Source organism: Pan paniscus, chromosome 7, assembly GCF_029289425.2.
Source record: "Pan paniscus chromosome 7, NHGRI_mPanPan1-v2.0_pri, whole genome shotgun sequence".
NCBI classification, from domain to species: domain Eukaryota; kingdom Metazoa; phylum Chordata; class Mammalia; order Primates; family Hominidae; genus Pan; species Pan paniscus.
Window position 1 is genome coordinate 89,450,946 of NC_073256.2, and position 24,440 is coordinate 89,475,385.

The 24,440-nt window shown below is 36.3% G+C and overlaps 1 protein-coding gene across 17 annotated transcripts in view; it reads right to left on the reverse strand.

Moving 5' to 3' along the window:
- STAU2 (staufen double-stranded RNA binding protein 2) overlaps positions 1–24,440 on the reverse strand; it is a 324,824-nt gene that overhangs the window by 283,764 nt on the left and 16,620 nt on the right. Inside the window, exons 1-2 of one of the 17 annotated variants that reach the window (XR_008626424.2) lie at positions 14,701–14,983; positions 3,090–3,220 (exon numbers count right to left, since the gene is read on the reverse strand). The exons of 12 other annotated variants lie outside the window; for them this stretch is intronic. Coding sequence is in view for 3 of the 5 variants with exons in the window: in XM_063606821.1 (XP_063462891.1) it covers positions 3,090–3,220; positions 14,701–14,773 (204 nt within the window). In the remaining 2 variants the exon portion in view is untranslated. Of the gene's footprint in view, positions 1–3,089; positions 3,221–14,700; positions 14,984–24,440 lie in introns of those variants that run through there. 4 more of the 17 variants (XR_008626425.2, XM_063606821.1, XM_055116659.2 and 1 more) reach the window with 4 other exon arrangements.

A 24,440-nucleotide genomic window follows, 5' to 3' on the forward strand; every position in this document is an offset into this window, starting at 1 on the left:
AAATTCCTGATATGTGTGCTTCACCCAAGACCGATTAAATTAAGGGGATGAGACTCAGGCATAAGTAATTTTTAAAGCTCCCAAAATGATTCCAATTAACAGCCAAAGTTGAGAACCACTTCTCACATATGTCAGCATATGTGTAGTATGTGTGTGAATTGCCATATAATTAATGTACCAAGAAAAAAAAATTTTTTTTTTGAGACTGAGTCTCACTCTGTAGCCCAAACTGGAGTGCAGTGGTGCAATCTTGGCTCACTGCAACCTCTACCTCCCAGGTTCAAGCAATTCTCCTGCCTCAGCCTCCTGAGTAGGTGGGATTATAGGCACGCACCACCACACCCCGGCTAATTTTTGTATTTTTAGTAGAGAAGGGTTTCACCATGTTGGCCAGGCTGTTCTCAAACTCCTGACCTCAAGTGATCCTCCCGCCTCGGCCTCCTAAAGTTCTGGGATTACAGGCATGAGTCACCATGCCGAGCCCCAAGAAAATTAATGAGTTGAAACTAGGTTTAAATTTTTCTTACCAGAGATTATCATTAATTTCATTAAAATACATTTTATGTCTCACCTAAAGGCCACTGATAGACATACATGAATGAAAATGATTTTGCTTTTCACAAAAAGGATCCAGACGTAGCCAATTAGGATTAATATTAACTATATTATTATGTAAACTTATCAATATCATGTTTCACTCAACAACATGCCAATTATTCTAGTACTCTTTTTAAAAATAAGCAAGCTACAGGCTAAGGGGGGTGGTGTATCACCAAAGCACCTACAGCAACTGGCACAGGTTGGCAAAAGGGATCTCCAAATCTCCCTAAAACCAAGGGAATCCTGGGACTATCGAGAAATAAGAAGAGACCCACTGTCATCTACTTTCATCACAACAAACCTGTTTAGCCTTTAAAACGCCAGCAGTGAGACAAGGAGATAGATAAAAGGTCAGTTCATAAACCCTTCCAAAAATTACAATGGATTCCTAAAGAATCTTAATGAAAACCAAATCCTCCTAAGAGTCCTCCAGAAACTTCCCAGGTAGGCTGACCTTCCTTTACCATATATAGAGGATAGGGATGATGTCACTAACTGTTAAGAGCAGTCTAGCTCTTCACTCTTAGGAGAAGGCAGAAGAAGCAAAACTGGAGAAATGGCCTTGAAGAGGTGAAACAGGTTGGGATCCAGGACACAATGGAGGAGCTGGGCAAGTCAGCTGAGGGTACCTACATAAAAGGCACACAACATTTAAGCAGGTTAAAGAGCTATGTGAGGATTGGGGAAAGAGAGGAATAGTAAAATGGTGGCAGAATCAATGGATCTGCAGTACGAAAGGACTGTGGAAGTCAAATTACTAGAGGGAATGAACTAGAAAGTTAAGAGGCAAGTGTCACAGAAAGATGAAAGACTGAAATTAACATTATGCAGTTATTGGTAATGATAAGGTCAAGAATGTGATTATAGGCATGAGTGGCTGAAGGAGAGTAGAGAACAAGATCACCGGAGATGTTAAAGAAACTGAAAGGTCAACATGCTGGAACAATCATCTATTTAAGTGTTGAAATCACCAAAAATTAAAATGGGGAATGCTAAAGAGAGTGAAAGTGAGCCATAAGAAATGTGATGGAATCACCCAGATGTAAATGACAATCATGAGGGAATGTGGGAAGCGTGTCTGCTAATATGAAACTCAAAACTGGGGGATTGTCTCAAGGAAGAATACCTGGAATTGGCAATGACGAGCAAAGGGTATATACTACAGGGACCAAGAAATGTAAAAGAGTAAAATACACACCCAAAAATAAGCTCAGTCTAGCACAAAACGAATGACCAACATATATTACTGTACTATAACACAGTAACGGCTACCACAGAGAACTATAGGTCCCACTGGAGGCCCAGTAGAGGAATCAGAGGTTTCACAAACGTGTGGAAGATGTAACATGGAGCTGAGTGCTCAACAATGAGTAAGGGCAAAAGGACCTTCAAGACAGAAAGACACTACAACTTAGGCAAAGGCAGAGAGATGTGAAAAGAACATAAAGCATTCTGAGAAATGCAAACAGTTCAACATGATTAAGGGCAGAATGAGTCAGAAAGAGAGTCAGGACATATACCTGGAAAGGTAGACCAAGGCTACAACTATTTTTTCTGCTAAAGCAAGAACAAAAGATATGAACAAATTAAATTGTTGCCCCTAAATCCTTCATAAAAACCACTAATAGAAAACAAAATTGACAAATTGTAGTTTCCTTTTATCTTCCTTAGTTTGTAGGAGATGCCAGGATGCAAATAACCTAATAGCCAGTTGCTTTAAGAAGATTAATCAGCCCTTAGAGAACAAATGCTGCTACATTATATACAAATTTTATGATCATTATGATAATCTCCAATAGCCAAGATTTAAATGTGCCATAGAAAATTATGCACAACTAAGATATTGTAAGCAACTGAATAGAGCTCAAACATAAATGCATTAGTTGTAGATTTGTAACATGTATATATGCAAACAAAAATGTATACAGCTATATATAAAAATTGCTTTCCATTTAAAAAAACAATATAAGTGAATGCAGAGATAATAAGAACAGTGGTATATACAACTTTTATAAATGATTAATGTTAGAATTAAATATCACATTGGAAAAGATGTCTCACTAGGTAACTGTTGGTATATTTACTGTCTCCATTTCTACTTTAGCAGCTGTGATTTAATGGAAAGCACACCATATTTGGGAGCCAAAGAAAATATATTCAAGTACTGGCACTGGCACTTATGAACTATTAAGCAAGTCACTTAACTTTCCTGTGCCTGAGTTTAAATTACAAAATGGAAATCAAAAATCCATATATCATGTGGTTTTATTAAGATTTATATGAAGTACTATATCTAAAAGAGCTTTGTAAACCATAGTGGGCTACAAAATAGTTTAGTTACATACTTTGAAATATTATTAATGTAGAACTAAAAGCCTTCAAGCCATCTGCCGAACCCCCACTCCCCAAAATAAAGCACGATTAAAATCTGAGATGATAAATCTGTTAGTTTGATAAGTATGTCTCACCACCTCTCTTCATAACCTTACCTTTGAATGAGCAGGCCCTCTTTCATTCAGAAGTTTATACTGGGGTTGGACTCTATTGAAACGGGCTAACTCATTTACCAGACACATTGCAGTTTTCTCTTTTGGGTTTGCCATTTTATCTTGGAGAGAAGCTGTAAATAAAAAGGCTATAAAGTTTTTGTGAAGAATGACTTTACAAAATGGAAGAAAAACTAGTTTTGACTTTGAAGGTAGATTGTATATTTAAATTATTTTCATGAATTTTGTATTTTAAAAATTCAAATTACCTAATGTCTTCCATTACATGCAACAGAAATATGTATCACATTTTAAACAATAAATTAAGGTAAAATTTTTCCTAAGTACCTAAGTTGTTCTATGTATATAACAGCATGCTTAAAGATTTTAAAGTAAAATTATAATAATTTTTTATCTTAAAAACTTTCCTTTCCCCTCAAAAAATTTACTAGAAACACATACGTTTCCTGGTTCTTATTACTATGAAACTAAATTTTGTCTACCTTCTTGATCGTTTCATCTCAATTTTTTTCCTTCTCATTATGAGGCAGTGTGTTAGAAAAAGCTCTAGACTTGGGAATCAGGTCCTAAGTTTAAGTACTAGCTCTTCCAACTACAATTTTTTGGTAACTCTAAACAAATTAACTCCCCTTTCTGTTTTTTTAAATAAATTTTCAAAGTTGTAAAAAGAATAATTTAACAAGTGCCCATGTACCTAACACCCAGTGCTTATTAACCATGTTCCATGTTTAACTCTTATTAAAAAAAAAAATAGGTGGTATTCCATTCCTGTTAAGTTCCTTATATCTTTTAGAGTATTGATGTATGTGGTTCTAGACTCACATAAATGGTATTATAGCATTATAATAAACATTCTCACAGTTTACTCTCTTCACTCTTCATTGTGTTCTCAAGACTTTTACTTATATAAATCTAGCACATTAATTTTAACTACCATAGAACTTCTTTCACAATATTGCACCAGTTTTTTAATCCACTCCTCTACTGAGACACTGGGTTGTTTCCAATTCTTCACTCTTAAAGAGAGCATGCTGTCAAATAGCTCTCAAAATGACTGTACCAAATTACCTTCCCCTACCGTTTCTCCTCAAGCTCAAAAACATGGAATATAATCAAGTATTTTAATTTCTGATAATTTGATATTTGACAAACAGTATCCCATTATTGTTCTTTGGATATTTTTCTCCACTACTATTTTATGTTTGTTTGGGTTTTTTCTTGTTCAGAGACAGTCTCACTATGTTGCCCAGGCTGGACTCTAACCCTGGGTTCAAGCTATTTTCCCTACTCAGCCTCCCAAGTAGCTGAACTACAGGCTTCTATCCTTTTTTTTTTTTTTTTTTGTATTATAGTTACCAACTTTTCCTTTTATGGTCTGTGCTTTTTACGTCTTGTTTAGGAAGTCCTCTCTAACTGTCAAGATCTCAATGATTTTACTTAAACTCACTAAGCCTTCTATTCTTCCTATAAAATGAGAGAAATAAATCTATCCCACTTAAGTCCCAAAGTTGTTGTGAGATTAAGAGTTGTAAATGTATGATATGGTTTTCTAAACTATATCGCAAATACAAGGTACTATTATAGCTTCAGAATATTTTTCTAATACCATATTATTTTAACCTATATTTTTCCTTTCTCTCATTTATAGACACATTTAATTACTTTTTTCTTTCACTTCCCATAAAAAATGCCAAAAAATATTTTAAAATCTAAGCATAAAACATGCAAGTGGATTACTTCCTGCTCATTTAAACTATAGTCACAATAAATACAGTTCAATTGTAGTCACAAGAATACTTAAAATGAATGAAAATGGCTGGCTTTAGGAACTTCATCTACAAACTTCCTAGGCCAAAGTTTAATATTAAAAATAATATTCTTTTACATTTCTAATACTCTTAACAGGCCCAATAATTTGTACAATGGCTTGATTGCGATAATTATGATTAAGAAACTATTTTATAAGAAAACTAAGTAAGCATCTGGTAAGACCTAAGTAAAATGAAGGAATCTAAGCAACCAATTGCAGGGCCAAGACAGCTGACAGTAGATTCTACAATTAAGCCATTGTAAGTGGCTTGCAAAAAAAAAAAAAAAAAAAAAACTAGTAATTATTACTTTTGGGAAAAGTACAAAAAAGACAAAAGTCAAGACAGTTTTGAGAAAACCTGCATTTTACCTATTCCATTGCATATCACACAAATTTTATAAAACATCCTGTTCAATTTGGAAAGTCAGTCGTTATAAGAAAACACAAGGTAACCTGAGACGATAATCAGTTTTGGCCTTTGCATACCATTGCATGAATTCAAGTGCAACAGACAGCACAGCCAATTTAATATCAAAAAGCAAAAGCAGAATAATTGGTTAAAAATGAGAAAATATTAAAGTCTGATAAAAATCAGCCAATTTTGCATAACACAAATAGCATTTATACCACCACTGTGTAATTTTCATAATTCAGTAATGCTGCATATTCATCTGTTACAATGCAAAAAATATTAGAAGCATACAAACATAGTGTGAAAATTTTATACTATGAAAATTGCTAATAGCATAGGTTCTACACATATTAAACAGCGATTTAAATGGTTCATTTATAATGAACCCGTTTGGTATGAAAACCTAATCTAAATCCTCTAAAGGAAAATGTTAACAAATAACATGGTATAAAACTTATATTCCATTAATTCTGACTTCCTGCTTCATAAAAGTTAACATGAATCCAATAACACATTTTAATGGGTGACTGAAGTTTTAGTGTGAGAAGTGTCCAAGATCCCACTTTGATAAAGCTTCAAAATTAAAATCAAAATGTTTAAAGTTGATAACTTAGGAAATAATTAGTCATAGTTGTAATGTTTTATTTTAAAAAGGGATTAAAACAAATAGTTGTTCCTTTTTTTAATGAGAAATCTTAATAGGATTCTTACTTGACAGAGAGCTCAGTAATACAGCAATAACTTTCAAATTACACCAAAATTTAGATAGAGCATCTATAAAAACAAACTGGTCTATAAAATCTGAGACACATAAAAAAGTTATATAAATCTTTTTTAGAGAAGTCAGTAGTGCAAAAAAGTGAGAAATGCACATAATGTTACACAGGTGTGCATTTTCAAAGACCTATAGATGTTATCACTGAAGATATTTTGAAATAGGTTTCAAGTCCATTTGGTGGCTGGAATAGTAGAGACCTACTTAGAAGTAAATAAAATTAATAAAAATGGATTCACAATCTCAGACTCTGCCACTTTGAAAGAACAACTGCCACATGATGGTTAAGAGCCTGTTTTGGATATCTCTGTCACTTACTAATATCTGTGTGACCTTGAGAAAGTACTTAAATCTCACTTTCCCACAAAGTAAAATAGAGATAATAGTTTTTCTTATCTCACTGGATAATTGCATGGATTGAATGAGATAATACCAAACACTGTTAACAATGATTAAAAATTCATTATTATTCTGATTTAAACATTTGTTAAAACAATTACACTATCATCAAATATTAAAACAGTGGACATAAAAAGTCATGAAAAAAGAGTTTATAAAACTAAGTAAAAATATTCTTAGTTAAAATATTCTGTTATGATAAATTGATTTTACTCATACAAATATACTTCTTGGCTGGGCATAGTGGCTCACATCTGTAATCCCAGTACATTGGGAGGCAGAGGCGGGAGGATCGCTTAAGGCCAGGGGTTTGAGAACAGCCTGGACAACATAGCGAGACCTCGTCTCTACAAAAAAATAAAAATATTAGCCATATGTCATGGCACATGCCTGTACTCCTTGACACTCAGAAGGCTGAGATAGAAGGATTGCTTGAGCCCAGGAGTTCCAGACTACAATCCAGCCTGGGTGACAGAGTGAGATCCTCTCTCAAAACAAAACAAAACAAAAAACAAGTATATTTCTGTAGTAGTCTGTGAAAAGCATGTATTTGTTATTATTTTTTCCACTGACTTATAAACCCATAGTTCATTTCCACTGAAAAATTCTCAAATATGATATAAATTATATTAAAGGTTTACATGTGCTAGGAAATATTCTACCTTCACTGATACGAAACTTGGTTAGATATAACTTACAATTTTGATAAGAAACACTGGTAAAATACATATTTATAATAACAGTATTTGCATATCCAACAAAAACATAAATATACTCTATTTTTAGATTCACTCTATTTTTATGTCTTCACAAAATGTCCTGGACTCTGGAATTTGAATCTTCATTTTGCCTGTTCATTTGTATGTGTAGGAACCAGTGAAGAAACACAGCAACTGTGTTCAAGTCACTGAACAAGCTACAAAATAATGTAGCTCACAGGCAAAATGATCTGTCCCCAAAGGAGTTCACAGTCTGATAGAAGAAACAGACACAGACAATAGACAAACACAATAAATCACAATATAAGTACTATAATAAGGCTGTTACAAAAACTCCTTAGACAAAGGGTGTATGGAAAGGCAAGTTTTAAGAGGTGGTGATTAGATAAGGAAAGCAAAAATTCACTTAGGTAACAAGGGAACGTGAGAGAAAGACAGTCCAAGCTTTTCAAGGAGTATAGACACAGGAGAAAGCACATAAAACAACATAACTTTCTAGCAAATGCAAGCAGAAAACTGGCAGAATACAGAATGCATGAGAAAAAACAGCAGAATAAAACTATGTGACCAGAATTCACTAGAACACCAAAAGTTTCCTAAACCAGAACTTAAAGTAGCATTTTTTAAAGTAGCTATATTCCAGCCAGAACTGTTGCTAGTAAGGTCACAGACTACCTCGCTTCGCAAGGCAAATCATTCCAAAGAATCCTTTCCATCCTTGGTCCCAGAAATGACTTAAACACAGTTTCTTTCCTTTTTTTTTTTTGAGACAGAGTTTCACTCTTGTTGCCCAGGCTGTAGTGCAAGGGTGCGATCTCGGCTCACTGCAACCTCCACCTCCTGGATTCAGGTGATTCTCCTGCCTCAGTCTCCCAAGTAGCTGGAATTACAGGCATGCACCACCACGCCCAGCTAATTTTGTTTTTTTAGTAGAGATGGGGTTTCTCCATATTGGTCAGGCTGGTCTCGAACTCCCAACCTCAGGTGATCCACCCACCTCGGCCTCCCGAAGTGGTGGGATTACAGGCGTGAGCCACCACGCCCGGCCTTAAACACAGTTTCTATGTCTCTTTACTGGTTCCCCTTTCTCTATTCTCTGCTATTGGAGAGAACTCATCCTAATTCCCAAGTAAAATAAGAAAGAAAAAAGTCAAAAGAGCAAAGGACCCTTTCATGGGCTCTTGCCTTCTAGGAGCAATCTGACAGATATGTCCCCAGCTATTAACTAAAACAAACCTTCTATTTTCAAATTAGACCCTAACATAAGGCTGTCCAAGCAAAATTATCGACGAACTACCCAGGCATCAAACTGCTCCATTTTTAACAGTCTGTCCATTAGGAAAAAATTTAAGTTCCTCTCTCACATAAACACAAAGATAAATTTCAGAAATATTAAAATGCAAAATACAAAAATTTCACAAAAACTAACGGAAACTAGCTAAATATCTGTCATACTCCTTTAACACAGAAGGCCTTCCTAGATATGAAAAGGAACCTAGAAGCCATAAAGGCAAAAACTGATAGTTAACAACATAAAAATAATAAAACTTCTCTAAAGCAAAACATACCACATATGACACTAAAGTCTAAGCCACTTTGAGTTAGTTTTTGTATACAGAAGAAATACTTGCAATATGTGAAGAAAGGCCAGGCGTGGTGGCTCACGTCTGGAATCCCAGCACTTTGGGAGGTCAAGGTGGGCAGATCACCTGAGGTCAGGAGTTCCAGACCAGCCTGGCCAACATGGTGAAACCCCGTCTCTACAAAAATATACAAATTAGCCAGGCATGATGGCGGGTGCCTGTAATCCCAGCTACTCAGGAGGCTGAGGCAAGAGAATCACTTGAACCCGGGAGGTGGTGGTTGCAAGTGGAACCAAGATCGCACCACTGCACTCCACCCTAAGCAACAGAGCGAGACTCCGTCTCAAAAAAAAAAGTGAAGACAAACTGTTAACATTCATAAAATAAAGATACTATAAATCAATTTTTTTAAAGCCAATAGGAAAAAAGGGCAAAGGTACACACAATTCACATAATTTCTTGAGTAAATATACCTGTTCAAAAGAATGTTAAAGAGCCTGGCCAACATGGTGAAAGCCTGGCCAACATGGTGAAACCCTGTCTCTATTAAAAATACAAAAATCAGCCAGGCATGGTGGCACATGCCTGTAGTCCCTATTCGGGAGGCTAAGGCACCAGAATCGCTTGAACCTGGGAGGCGGAAGTTGCAGTGAACCGAGATGGCACCACTACACTCTAGCCTGGGCAACAGAGTGAGACTGTCAAAAAAAAAAAAAAGAAAGAAAGAAAAATTCAAATTCCAGTGATATATAATTTTCCCCTATTAGACTGATAAAGATTTTTTTTTAATAATCATTTAAGTATTAACAAGTATGTGGGGAAAATGGGTGAGAATTCTGTTGGTGCAAATACAAATTAGTACAAAATTTTTGATGGGCAACATTGATTAAAGTTTCAATTGTACCTATCTTTAAAACAGCAATTATTAATCTGAGGATTCATACTACAGGAAGACATTTGCAATGATAATCTGGAAACCAAGACTATAATAGCAAAAACTATAAATAAGATAAATATTATTATTTACCAAAAATTGGTTAAACTACATGAATTATGCAGCTTTGAAAAGAGAAAGAGGTACAGAGCTTATGAATCAACACGTGAAAACTTTGCAAACTGGTGAATGACAAAAGTTACAGCAGCTTACTGTGTGATCATATATTTATCTTTTTTTTTTGAGACAGAGTCTCGCTCTGTCACCCAGGCTACAGTGCAGTGGCGCGATCTCGGCTCACTGCAAGCTCCGCCTCCCAAGCTCAAGCGATTCTTCTGCCTCAGCCTCCTGAGTAGCTGGGATTACAGGCATGCGCCACCACGCCCAGCTAATTTTTTTTTTCTTTTTTTTTTTTTTTTTTTGAGACAAGAGTCTCGTTGGGTCACCCAGGCTGGAGTGCAGTGGTGTGATCTTGGCCCACTGCAAGCTCCGCCTCCCGGGTTCACGCCATTCTCCTGCCTCAGCCTCCCGAGTAGCTGGGACTACAGGCGCCCGCCACCACGCCCAGCTAATTTTTTGTATTTTTAGTAGAGACGGGGTTTCTCCATGTTGGTCAGGCCAGTCTCCAACTCCTGACCCCACGTGATCCACCCGCCTCGGCCTCCCAAAGTGGTGGGATTACAGGCGTGAGCCACTGCGCCCGGCCAGAGTAAGTTCTTTCTAGTCTTGACAGTGCCACCATGGTCCTGGAAAACAGAAAAATAACGCTCAAGGATCTGATTTAAAGCAGGCCATGTTATGCCTCCATCTCCAACTTTTCCAGTGAAGCTATCTAGAGATTTAAACAGGACAAAAACACAGTGTGTCCTTACCAGTATTTAGTTTGGTCAGTCTTCTTAACTCCAGTCATTCTAAATATGTGTATAATGATACCTCGTGATTTTAATTTGCATCTCCCTAATGAATACTGTTAATTAACTTTTTTTCATTTGCTTATATGTCATCTGTATCTCCTGTGGTGAAGTGTCTGAATATTTTACCACTTTTGATTTTTTTTTCTTATTGCTGAATTTGAAGAGTTCTTTACACATCCTACATACAAGTTATTGATTAGACATATGCTTGGTAAAGATCTTCTTCTAGGCCAGGCACGGTGGCTCACGCCTGTAATCCCAGCACTTTGGGAGGCCAAGGCAGGTGGATCGTTTTAGGTCAGGAGTTCAAAACCAGTCTGGGCAACATGGTGAAACCCCGCCTCTATTAAAAATACAAAAAGTAGCTGGGCACGGTACTGTACACCTGTGATCCCACCTACTCAGGAGGCTGAGGCACAAGAATCACTTGAGCCCAAGAGGTGAGGGGCTGCAGTGAGCCAAGATGGTACCACTGCACTCCAGCCTGGGGAACAGAGCAAGACTCTGTCTCCAAAAAAAATAAATAAAGTAGTAGGAAAAAGATGAATTGCTAACAATGTTGGAGCAAATGGACAGTCATCTTAGAAAATAATAAAGGGGAATCACTACGAAAAAAATAAAAATTTTTTTCCCAAACTGTGGCTTTTCTCTTTATTCTCTTACCAGTGTCTTTTAAAGAGCAGATTTTAATAGTCTAATTTATCAATTTTTATAGTTTGTACTTTTAATGTATATCTAAGAAATTATTACCTAACTGAGGTCTAAAAATTTTTTTCTCCTGTTTTCTTCCACGAACATTATAGTTTTAGGTTTTACATTTAAGTGCAGAAGCCATTTTGAGTTAGTTTTCGTATACAGTGCAAGGTATGAATCCATTTTTTGTATAACAATATCCAATTGTTTCCAATTGTGGAAAAGGCTACATTTCTCCCACTACATTGCCTTTATGTCTTTGTCAAAATTATTAGTTATCTACATATAAGGAGTTTATTTCTGGACTACCAATTCTGTTTTCACTGATCTATTTGTCTTTTGTTGTTGTTGTTGTTGTTGTTGTTGTTGTTGTTGTTGTTGTTTTGAGACGGAGTCTCGCTCTGTCGCCCAGGCTGGAGTGCAGTGGCGCGATCTCAGCTCACTGCAACCTCCACCACCTGGGTTCAAGCGATTCTCCCGCCTATTTACCTATTTTTATGCCAAACTATTTTACAGCTTTTTAATTCTTGAAATCAGGTAGTGTTGGCTCCCACACTGTTCTTTTTCACAGTTGTTTAAAGTTCTTTAAATTTCCATATGAATTTTAGAATCACCCTGTGCAGTTCTATAAAAAAGCCTGCAAAGATTGAAATATAAGTCTCTTAAATCTATAGAGTAATTTGGTGAAAATCAACATTTTAACAAAGTTGAGTATTCCAACCCATGAAAAGGATATACAGTCACTTCTCATTATTGAGATAATAATATGTCAATGACTGTTATGTGAATTAGAAATTATAGAGCCATTGCTCCCAGGGGAACTAAAGTATTAGGTTCTTGCAAGCTTCTGCTGACATTTTTGTGAACTGATCATATGTCATGTTTTATGTGTTTCTGTTTAGAGACTTCTTGTTTAGTATGTATTACTAATATATGTTACTGATTCATTAACATTGAACTCATGTCCAATAGTACTGTTTAACTCCTGCCTGAATAAAGCTTATCTAATACACATATATTCTCCGTAAGGCATATCAGAGCCTCCCGGTACTTAGAAACACTATATGGCACTTAAACGTTACACTTTAAACGTTTTAAACATCAAAATAACCATCTTTGTAAACATCAAAATAACCAACAAAAAGCACAAACATGCAAAAAATGCAGCACTAAATAAACCAAGAAAGGGCTACTTGCTTACAGTATGAAACCCAAAATAAGAAAGCAGAGCATTGTCTTGTTTGATCCCAGCTGGGTATATACGTGTGCACTGGGTGATTCAAAATGTTTTGCCCCTGCAAGTGTCTGAGAATGACCACAAAAGCACTGCAAGTATTGGTTTTGGGGTTACAAATAAAAATTAGTGAGTAAGCCAATTCCTAGGTAAAGAATCCATGAATAATGAGAATCAACTGTATCTTATTTAGGTATCCTTTAATTTCTTGCAGCAGTATTTTGTAGTTCTCATTTTCTTTAACATATTTTGTTAGACTTATCTCTAAGTAGTTCATATTTTTGATGCTTTTGAAAATGCTACTCTTTTATTTTCATTTATGATTGTTCTCTGCTAATATATACAAACACAATTGGTTTTTGCATACTGCTCTTCTATCCTGCAACTCTGCTATAGTAATTTATTATTTCTAGTAGGATTCCATCAGATTTTCTACATAGACAATCAGGTCATCTGTGAATAAGGACAGTTTTATTCATTTCTTTCCAGTCTGAACACCATGCATTTCCTTCCCTTGCATGATGGCATGGGCTAGAACCTCCACGGCAACGTCAAACGGAACTGGTTAAAGTGGACATCCCGTCTTCTTTTTTTAAAAAAAGTGTCCAGTTTTGGCCGGGCGCGGTGGCTCACGCCTATAATCCCAGCAGTTTGGGAGGCCGAGGCGGGTGGATCACAAGGTCAGGAGATCGAGACCATCCTGGCTAATGTGGTGAAACCCCGTCTCTACTAAAAAATACAAAAAAATTAGCCAGCCATAGTGGCGGGTGCCTGTAGTCCCAGCTACTAGGGAGGCTGAGGCAGGAGAATGGCATGAACTCACAAGGGGGAGCTTTCAGTGAGCCAAGATCGTGCCACTCCAGCCTGGGCGACAGAGCGAGACTGTCTCAAAAAAAAAAAGTGTCCAGTTTTTCACCAGTAAGTACAAGGTCAGCTAATAAGGTTTTTCATAGATGCACATTAGCAGACTGGGAAAGTTCACTTCCACTTCTAGTTTGCTGAGAGTCTTTATGATACTGAATATTAGATTTTATCAAATGATTTTTCTGCATCTATTGAGATGATCATGTGATATTTGCTTTTTACTTCATTAATATGGTAAATTACACTACTGATTTTTTTGAACATTAAACCAACCCCCCATTCCTGGGATAAACCCCACATGGTCATGACATATTATCCTTTTAATAAACTGTTGAATTAGATTTGCTGAAACTTTGTTTAGATTTTTGCAATTATATTTATGAGACATGCTGGTCTGTAATTTCCTAAAAATGTATTTGTCTGATTCTGGTATCCCAGTAATGCTGGCATCATGAGCCTTGTAAAAAATTCCTTCCACTTCAATATTTTTAAAAGCATATAAAATTGATATTATTTTTTCCTTAACTTGTATAATTCACCAGTGAAACTATCTGGACCTAGAGTTTTCTTTTTAAGTAGACTTTTACTACAATTCTTATTTCTTTAACATATAAAAAGCTACTCAGGGCTAGGCATGATAGCTCATGTCTGTAATCCTACCACTTCAGGCCAAAGAAAGAGGATCACTTGAGCCCAGGAGTTAGAGACCAGTCAGTACAACATGGTGAAACCTTATCTCTACAAACATTAAAAATAAAAAAATTAGCCAGGCATGGTAGCATGTGCCTGAAGTCCCAGCTAGGAGGCTGAAGTGGGAAGATCACTTGAGGTCAAGGCCACAGTGAGCTATCATCGGACCACTGCTCTCCAGCCTGGGCGACAGAGTGAGACCCTGCCTCAAAAAAAAAAAAAAAAAAGCTATTCAGGTTATCCATTTTCTTCTTCTTCCTTTGGGATTAATTTGCTCTTCTTTTTCTAGTCTCTTAAGATGGAAGCTGAAGTCAAATATTTGAGCTATTTGAGTTCATTCTTCTTTCAAAATATATACATTTGGAGCTATAAATTTCTCCCTAAATATTGGTTTAGCAATATCTTCTAATGTTGTATTGCTGTTGTCATTTAGTTTAAAATACTTTCTAATTTACCTTTCCCTCTTTTTAAACCATAGATTACTTATATTTTTTAATTTCCAAATATTTAGAGATTTCCCAAGAATCTTTCTGTTAATGATTGCTAATTCCACTGTAATCACATACAATTTTTTATGACTTGAATCCTTTTGAATTCATTTAAGACTTGTTTCATGGCCAGGCACCGTGGCTCACGCATGTAATCCTAGGAGTTTGGGAGGCAGAGGCAGGAGGATCACCTGAACCCAGGAGTTCTAGACCAGCCTGGGCAACACAGTAAGATCCCAACACTACAAAAAAAAAAAAAAAAAAAGAATATTAGCTGGGTGTGGCGGCACACATTTATAGTCCTAGATACTCGGGGAGCAGAAATGGGAGGATTGTTTGAGCCCAGGAGGTCAAGGCTGCAGTGAGCCATGGTGGTACCACTTCACTACAGCGTGAACAAAGCAAAACCCCACCTCCAAAAAAAAAAAAAAAAAGTACTTTATGGCCCAAAATACGGTTTATCGTTGCAAATGTTTTGGATAAACTTGTGAACAAATATGTATTCTACTCTTTTTAGGTAGAGTGTTCTATAAATGCAATTAGGTCAAGTTGGTTAACAGTTATTCAAGTCTACTATATCTTTGATGATTTTCTGTCCACTTCTATCAATTATTGACAGGGGTTACTAAAATCTCCAATTATGACTGGATTTCTCAATTTCTCCTCGCATTTCTATCAGTTTTTGTTTCATGTGTTTTGAAGCTCTGTTATTAGGTGCATAAACATGTAACATCATTATGTCCTCTTAACTGACCTCTTTACCATTATAAATGAAAATGACCTTCTTTATCCCTGGAAATATTCCTTGCTCTGAAATATACTTTAATATTAATATAGCCACTCCAAGTTGCTTTTGACTAGGTTACCATATTATATCTTTTCCCATTCTTTTACTTTTAACCTGTTTGTTTATAAACTGTTTCTTGTAGGCAAGCATATAGTTGGATCTTGCTTTTATATCCAATCTGACAAATTCAGCCTTTAAATTGGAGTGTTTAGACTATTTACATTTAGTGTGACTATTCATATGGTTAGGTTTGATTCTATCATCTTGCTATTTATTTTATATTTGTCCCATTTGGTGTTTGTTCCTTTTTTCTTCTTTTTGGACTTCTGTTGAATTATTTTGTGTGACTCCATTTTATCTCCTCTTTATTGGCTTATTAGTTGTAACTCTCTATTTTGCTATTTTAGGGGCTACTCTAGAGTTTACAGTATACATTTTTAACTTGACACAGTCTATCTTCCAGTGATATTATCACCTCACACAGAGCAAAAGAATCTTATAACAGTATACCTCCATTTCTCCCTCCCTGCCTTTTAGCTATTGTTATCATGCATTTTACTTTTAGATAAGTTATAAACCCCACAACAGCTTGTTAATATTTTTGCTTTAAGCAGTCAGTTATCTTTTAAGGAGATTTAACTGATAAGAAAAAAAATCTTATGTATTTACCCAAGTAGTTACCATTTCTAGGGTTCTTTCTTTCATGTAACTCCATATTTGCATCTGGTATCATTTTCCTGCTGTCTGAAGAATTGCTTTTAAATTTTCTTCCAGAGGGGAAATGTTAGCAATAAATTCTTTCTGCTTCTGTGTTGTAAACATCTTTATCTCATCTTTATTTTAGAAACATATTTTTGTCAGATACAGAATTACAGATTGACATTTTTCATCTTTCAGTACTTTAAAGATGCTTCCCCAGTTTGTTTGCTTATATCGTTTCTGATAAATCTATTAAGATAATCATCTTTATCTTTCTTCCTCTACATGCAAAATGACCATATCTCTTTCTCTGACTGCTTTTCAGATTTACTCTTTATCATTTGCTTTCAACAATTTGATTATAATGTATAGTGAGTCCTCACTTAACATCATCAATAGGTTCTTGGAAGCTGCAACTTCAAGTGAAACAAAGTAGAACAGAACCAAATTTACCATGGTCCAATCGACATAAACAAGTGTTAAGTTCCTACAGTGTATTTCTAGTTACAAAAACATCACCAAACTTCTAAATAAATACCAAAACACTTCTAATATTAAACAATGAAATGAATGTGAGCTACACATACACTTAAGAAAGATTAATAAAAACAAGTAAGATAATTATTTACCCAATTTTTCTAGTTCAGGGTCACAGGTGGTCAGAGCGTATCCTAGCCGCTCAGGGCACAAGGCAGAAACCAGCCTTAGACAGAATGCTATTCCATACTAGAGAGCGCGCGTGCCCACACACCCACACACACACACACACACACACAAACAGACTAACTCATACTGGAACAATCTAGAGAAGCCAATTAACCTAATGCTCACATCTCCCTAATGTGGGAGGAAACTGAAGTCCCAAAGAAAACCCATGCAGACATGGGAAGAACATGAAAACATCACACCAATACTGGCCCCAGCCAGGAATCAATTCTTTTTCTCTCATCAACATTATGACAAAATGATGTTGAAAGAAACATTATTTGAGGACCTGCTATACCTTGGTGTAGTTTTATGTTTCTTATACTTAAAACTCATTCAACTTCTTTATCTGTAGGTTTACGGCTTAAGTCTAAAACATTTTTGGCCATTATTTCTTAAAATATATTCTTCTGTATATTATGTCCCTTGAGAACTACAATTATTCATCTATTTGGCTGCTTGAGTGTGTCCCACAGCTCACTGACTTTTTTTTCTTCTTTCTCTATGCTTCATTCTGGATGGTTTCTATTGCTCTGCCTTCGAGTTCATTCACAATTTTTTCTGCAATGTCTAATTTACCATTAATCTCATACCGTATATTTTTCATCTCAGTTGTAGTTTTCATCATTGTAAGTCTGATATGGGTCTTTTTGTCTCTTCTGTATCTCTAACTTTTTGAATACATGGAATACAGTTATAATGTTTTAATGCCCTCTGCTAATTCTATCATCTGTGTCAGTTCTGTGTCAATTTTGATTGAAGATTCTCATAATTATGGGTCATATTTCATGCTTCTTTGCATACATGGTAATCTTTAACTGAATGACATACCTTGTTAATTTTACCTTGCTATATGACTCCTACAAATCTTTTTGGACTTTGTCCAGGCATACAGTTGAGTAATTTGGAAATAGTTTGTTCCTTTCAAGTCTTGCTTTTATAATTTACTAGTTCGCTCCAGAGCAGCAACATCTTCTCAACTCAGAGTCTGCCAGACTCCACATCTCAGTTTCTACTCTCTATGTCACATCCTGGAAAATCTCTCAGTGCAGTAGGCCTGGGGCAATTGTAGGACTCACCTTGTTTGTTTCTTCTCTCTCAAAAATCACTTGATTCTTGAGATTAAGACCTGAATGTCTTAATCATTGTTGTTTCTACATATTTTGTTTTTTTGGAGAAGAGGGGTAGGATTGTTTCAAGAGGACAGTAAACATGATCCTTGTTACACCACATGGACCAGAGGCAAAAGTCCCCATCCGTCCTTCTTATTTAATCTATCTGTATCTATTTAAAATGAGTTTCTTGTAAACATCATAAATATATGGTCCCTGACTTACTATGGTTCACCTTATGATTCAACTTTACCATAGTGACAAAGTGATATGCACTCAGTAGAAACCATACTGAAGTACCTATATAAGCATTCTATTTTTCACTTTCAGTATCACATTCAACAAATTATAAGATATTTAACACTTTATTATAAAATAGGATGTATGTTAGATGATTTTGCCCAACTGTAGGCTAACTTAAGTGTTCTGAGCACATTTAAGGTAGGCTAGGCTAAGCTATGATGTTCAGTAGGTTGTGTGTGTGTGTGTGTGTGTGTGTGTGTATATATATATATATTTTTTTTTTCCTTCTGAGTCAAGGTCCCACTCTGTCACCCAGACTAGAATGCAATGAAGACTACAACTCACTGCAGCCTTGACCTCCTGGGCTCAAGTAACCCTCACACTTCAGCCTCCCAAGTAGCTAGGACTACAGGTGCACACCACCACATCCAGCTAATTTTTGTATTTTTTGTAGAGATGGGTTTTCACCATGTTGTCCAGGCTGGTCTTGAACTCCTAGGTTCAAATTATCTGCCAGCCTTGGCCTCCCAAAGTGCTGGGATACAGGCATGAGCCACCATGCCCAGTTAATTATGTGTATGAAATACATTTTTGACTTTCAATATTTTCATCTTACAATGGGTTTATCAGGACCTAACACCATCATAAGTCAAGGAGCTTCTGTACTTGAGTCTTGCTCTTCTATACAATCTGACAATCTTTGCCATTTAAATTGAGCATTTAAGTCATTTACATTTAGTATAATTGTCAATATTACTAGATTTATATCTACTGTTTTGCTATGTTTTTGTCCTGTTATTTGTTCCTTTCTTCATCTTTATCTATCTTCTTTTAGACTGATTATTTTTAGTACCCATTTTATATCCTACATAGGCTTACTATTTTTATTTTGTCATATAGGAATTGTTCTAAAACATACACAGCCTACCTTCAAATATCATTCCACTTCATGTATGATATAAGCACCTAAAAATTCTATACTTCCCTTTCCCTTATCCCATTCTTTATGCTACTGACATCAATTAATTTCTATGTATAAGCCCTCAAGGCATTGTTAGTATTTTTGTTGTAGTCAATTATCTTTTTAAAAGTTAAAAATGGGCCAGGCATGGTGGCTCACACCTGTAATCCCAACACTTTGGGAGGCCAAGGTGGGCCTTGGCCACTTGAGGTCAGGAGTTCAAGACCAGCCTGGCCAACATGGCAAAACCCCATCTCTACTAAAAATAAAAAAATTAACCGAGCATAGTGGCTCATGCCTGTAATCCCAGCCCTTTGGGAGGCCGAGGCAGGTGAATCACTTGAGTCCAGGAGTTGGGAGACCAACCTGAGCAACATGGCAAAACCCCTTCTCAACAAAATATATAAAAATTAGCCGGATATAGTGGTGCATGTCTGTAGTCCCAGCTACTTGAGAGGCTGAGGTGGGAGGACTGCTTCAGCCTGGGAGGTCGAGGCTGCAGTGAGCCATCATCGTGCCACTGCACTCCAGCCTGGGAAACCTGTCTCAAGACCTGTCTCAACAACAACAACAACAAAATTTTTATTTCAATACCACCAATTTTCAGCTATTTGATTATGATGTGTGTGGTTAGGTTTTTTTTTTTTTTTAATATTTCTTCTACTTTAGGTTGACTTCTTACCATCATCTACAGGTTTATAGTTTCTACTAAACAGAGAACAGAGGTTTAAAGTCATTATTTCTTAATGTCATTCGCAGCAACCTGGATGGAACTGGAGACTTATTCTAACTGAAATAACTCTGGAATGGAAAACCAAACATCATATATTCTCACTCATAAGTGGGAGCTAAGTTTGTGAGGATGTAAAGGTGTAAGAATGATACAATGGACTTTGGGGACTTGGGGAAAGGGTGAAAGTGGTATGAGGTATAAAAGACTACACATTGAGTACAGTGTACACTGCTTGGGTGATGGGTGCACCAAAGTCTCAGAAATCACCACTAAAGAACTTATTCATGTAACCAAACACCACCTGTTTCCCAAAAACTGTTGAAATAAAAAATAAATAAAAGTCATTATTTCTTATAATATTTTCTGTTGCCCCTCCCTTCTCCTAGGATTCTAATTACACGTCTTAGGCCACTCGATATTTCCCACAGCTCACTGATGCTGTTTTTTTCTTTAGTCCTTCCACCCTGTGCTTCATTTTGGATAGTCACTATTGTTATCTATTCAAGCCCACTGATGTGTGTCTTATCTGCTATTAATCCCATCCAATATATATTTTATTTCAGATACTGCATTCTTCATCTCTATTTTTATATTTTCTATGTATTTCCACATCATCTTTCTGTTTTCCCCTCGTGTCTTGAACATTTAGAGCATATTAGTAGCAACTGTTTCTATACCTTTGTCTGCTAAACCATCTTTATCATTTCTGGGTCTCTTTCTTTTCAGAAAATTTTTAAATCCTGGCTATGGGTCATATTTTCATTCTTCTTTGTAAGCATTTTAATATTTTATTGAGGTAGAATTGACATAATATCTAATTAATCCATTCAAAGTGAACATTCGGCTGGGCACGGTGGCTCACTCCTGTAATCCCAGCACTTTGGGAGGCCGAGGCAGGTGGATCACTTGAGGTCAGGAGTTCAAGACCAGCCTGGCCAACATGGTGAAACCCCGTCTCTACTAAAAATACAAAATTTAGCTGGGCGTGGCGGCAGGTGCCTGTAATCCCAGCTACTGAGGAGGCTGAGGCAGGAGAATCCCTTGAACCCGGGAGGCAGAGGTTGCAGTGAGCTGAGATCACACCACTGCACTCCAGACTGAGCGACAGAGGGAGACTACATCTCAAAAAAATAAATAAATAAAAAATAAACTGAATATTCCAGTGGTATTTAGTCCACTCACAGTGTTGTACAACTACCACCTATACCTAGTTCCAAAACACTGTTATGACCCCAAAAGGGAATTCAACACCCATTAGGCAGTTGCTTCTCATTCACCCTTAATCCCAGGCCCTGGCAAGCAACAATCTACATTCTGTCTCATAGATTACCTATTGTGGATATTTCACATAAATGGAATCATACAATATGTGACCATTTGTGTGTGTCTTCTTTCACTTAATATGTTTTCTAGGTTCATCTGCATCGTAGCATGTATCTGTACTTCATTTCTTTACTGCTAGACAATTTATGGAATACAGACTACTGCAATTTGTTTACTCATTCATCCACTGATGGACATTTGGGTTGTTTCCATCATTTAACTATTGCAAATAGTGCTGCTATGAACATGTGTGGTCATGTATTTGTTTGAGTACCTGCTTTCAATTCTTCAGGGTATATACCTAGGAGTGGAATTGCTGGGTCATATGACAAGTCTATGTGTTCCTTTGAGGAATTGTCAAACTCTTTTTTCCACAGAGGCTGAACCATTTAACATTCCCACCAGCAACATACGAGGGTTCCAGTTTCTCCACATCGTCCTCAAAACCAGTTACTGCCCGTCTTTTGATTCTGGCCATCCTAGTAGGTGAGAAGTGGTATCTTACTGTGGTTTTCGTTTGCATCTCCCTGATCACTAATGATGTTGAGTATTAATGATGTGTTTATCTTCTCAGAGTAACTGTCTATTCCAAGTCCTTTGCCCATTTTTTAGTTGAGCTTTTTTTTTGCTGTTGAGTTGTAAGTTTTCGTTCTTGTATTTTGGCCATTGGTCCATTATGAGTTAATTTTTATACATGGCATGAAGTAGGGGTCCAACTTTATTGTTTTGCATGTGCATCTCCAGGGGTCCCTAAACCATTTGAAGAGATTATTCTTTCCCCACTGAATCATCCTGGCATGTTTGTTAAAAATCAATTGCCTACAGATATATTAATTCTGGACTCTCAATTCTATTAGTCTATACATCTATCCTTATGCCAGTACCACACTATTTTGATCATTGTAGCTTTGCAGCAAGTTTCTTAATTGGGAAATATGAGTCCTCTGGCTTTATTCTTCCTTTTTCAAGATGGTTTTGGCTATTTGGATCTGTTGCAATTCCATATGAATATGAGGATCAGCTTTCCAACTTTTGCAAAAAAAAAAAAAAAGGCCAATGGAATTTTGATAGAGATTGCATTGAATCTGGAGATTGCTTTGGACAGTATTGCCATCCTAACGGCAATGTAAAGTCTTCCAATTCATGAACACAAAATGTCTTTCCACTTATTTAGGTCTTCTTTATTTCAACATGTTTTATAGTTTATAGTGCACAAGTCTTTCATAAGCAAGTCAACTCCTTTAGGCTTTTGGATGCTATTATAAATGCAATCTTTTAAAATTTCTTTTTGTATTGTTCATTCCGAGTACACAGAAACACAAATGTTTTTTGTGTGCTACCTTGTACCTACAACTTTGCTCAAGTTATTTATTAGCTTTAGTGGAGGTTTTTCTGGATTCTTTGGGATTTTCTATATATAGGACCATGTCATCTGCAAACAGAGACAGTTTTATTTCTTCCTTCCAAATCTGTATGTCTTTGTTTCTTTTTCTTGTCACACTGCTCTGGCTATAACTTCCACTACAACTTGAATAACTGGTGAGAATGGGTATCCGTGCCTTGTTCCTGATCATAAGGGCAAGGATTTCAGTCTTTTACTATTGAGTTGGATGTTAGCTGTGGGTTTTTTCATAAACGCTGAATGTTGAGGAAATGTTTAAAAAAAAAGTTCCCTACTATTCCTGATTTTGAGCGTTTCTATCAAGAACAGCTGTTGAATTTTGTCAACTGCCTACTGTATCAATTGAAACAATCACGTGGGGGTTTTCCCCACTTCATTCTATTAATGTGTTGTACTACACCACCCTTGCAATCCTGGGAATAAGTCCCACTTGGCCATGGTGCATATTCCTTTAAATATGCTGCTAGATTCAGTTTGCTAGTATTTTGTTGAAGATTTTTGCATCTTTATTAATAAGGAATATTGGTCTGTAATTTTCGCATTACGTCTTTGTTTGGCTTTGGTATCAGGGTAATAATACTGGCCTCAAAGAGTGAGTTAGGAAGTATTCTTACTCTCTCCTCTCCAATTTTTTGGAAGAGTTTGAGAGCGATTCTCATACTCTTTAAATATTTAAATATTTGGTATTCTTCTTTAAATATTTGGTAGAATCCACCAGAGAAGCAATATGGTACTGGACTTTTGATTGGGAGTTTTTGTTTTGTTTTGAGATAGGGTCTCACTCTATCACCCAGGTTGGAGTGCAATGGCATAATCATGGATCACTGCAGTCTCAACCTCCCAGGCTCAAGTAATCTTAGTTTGGGAGGTTTTTTAACTAATTCAATCGGTTCACTTGTAAGTCGGTTATATTTTCTGTTTCTTCTGAGTCAGTTTTAGTAATGTGTATTTCTAAAACTGTGTCCATTTCATGTAGGTTATCTAATCTGTGCATAAAATTGCTCACAGTATTCTCTTTAATCCTTTTTGTTTAAGGTCAGTAGTAATGTCCCCACACTCACGTCTAGTTTTAGTTATACCTATCTGTGTTTTTTCTTTGTCAGTCTAGCAAAAGGTTTGTCAATTTCATTGATCTTTTCAAAGAATCAAACTTTTGGTTTCACTAATTCTCTATATTATTTTCCTATTCTCTATTTCATTTATCTCCACTCTAATCTTTATTTGCTTCCTTTTTTCTGGTAGCTTTGCATTTTCTAGTTTCTTTAAAATGTAAAGTAAGATTATTTATTTGAGGCCTTTCTTATTCTTTAATGTAGATGTTTATTGCTAATAATTTCCCTCTCAGGACTGTTTTCACTGCATCATTTAAGTCACATATATTGTTTCCATTTTAATTTATTTCTAAGTATTCTCTAATTCCCACATATTTGTAAATTTCCATATATTTGTAAATTTTCCAGTATTCCTTCTGTTAATGATTACTAACTTCATTCCACTGTGACTGGAGAAGATACATAGCATGATTTCAATCTTTTTAAATTTACTGAAACTTGTTTTGTGGCCTAATACAGCCTAGAGAATGTTTCATGTATACTTTAAAAGAATATATATTTTGGCAGGGTGCAGTGGCTCACGCCTATAATCCCTGCACTTTGGGAGGCCGAGGAGGGTGGATCACCTGAGGTCAGGAGTCTGAGACCAGTCTGGCCAACATGGCAAAACCCCGTCTCTACTAAAAATACAAAAATTAGCTGGGTATGGTGGTGGACACCTGTAATCCTAGCTACTCAGGAGGCTGAGGCAGGAGAATCACTTGAACCCCGGAGGCGGAGGTTGCGGTGAGCCAAGATGGA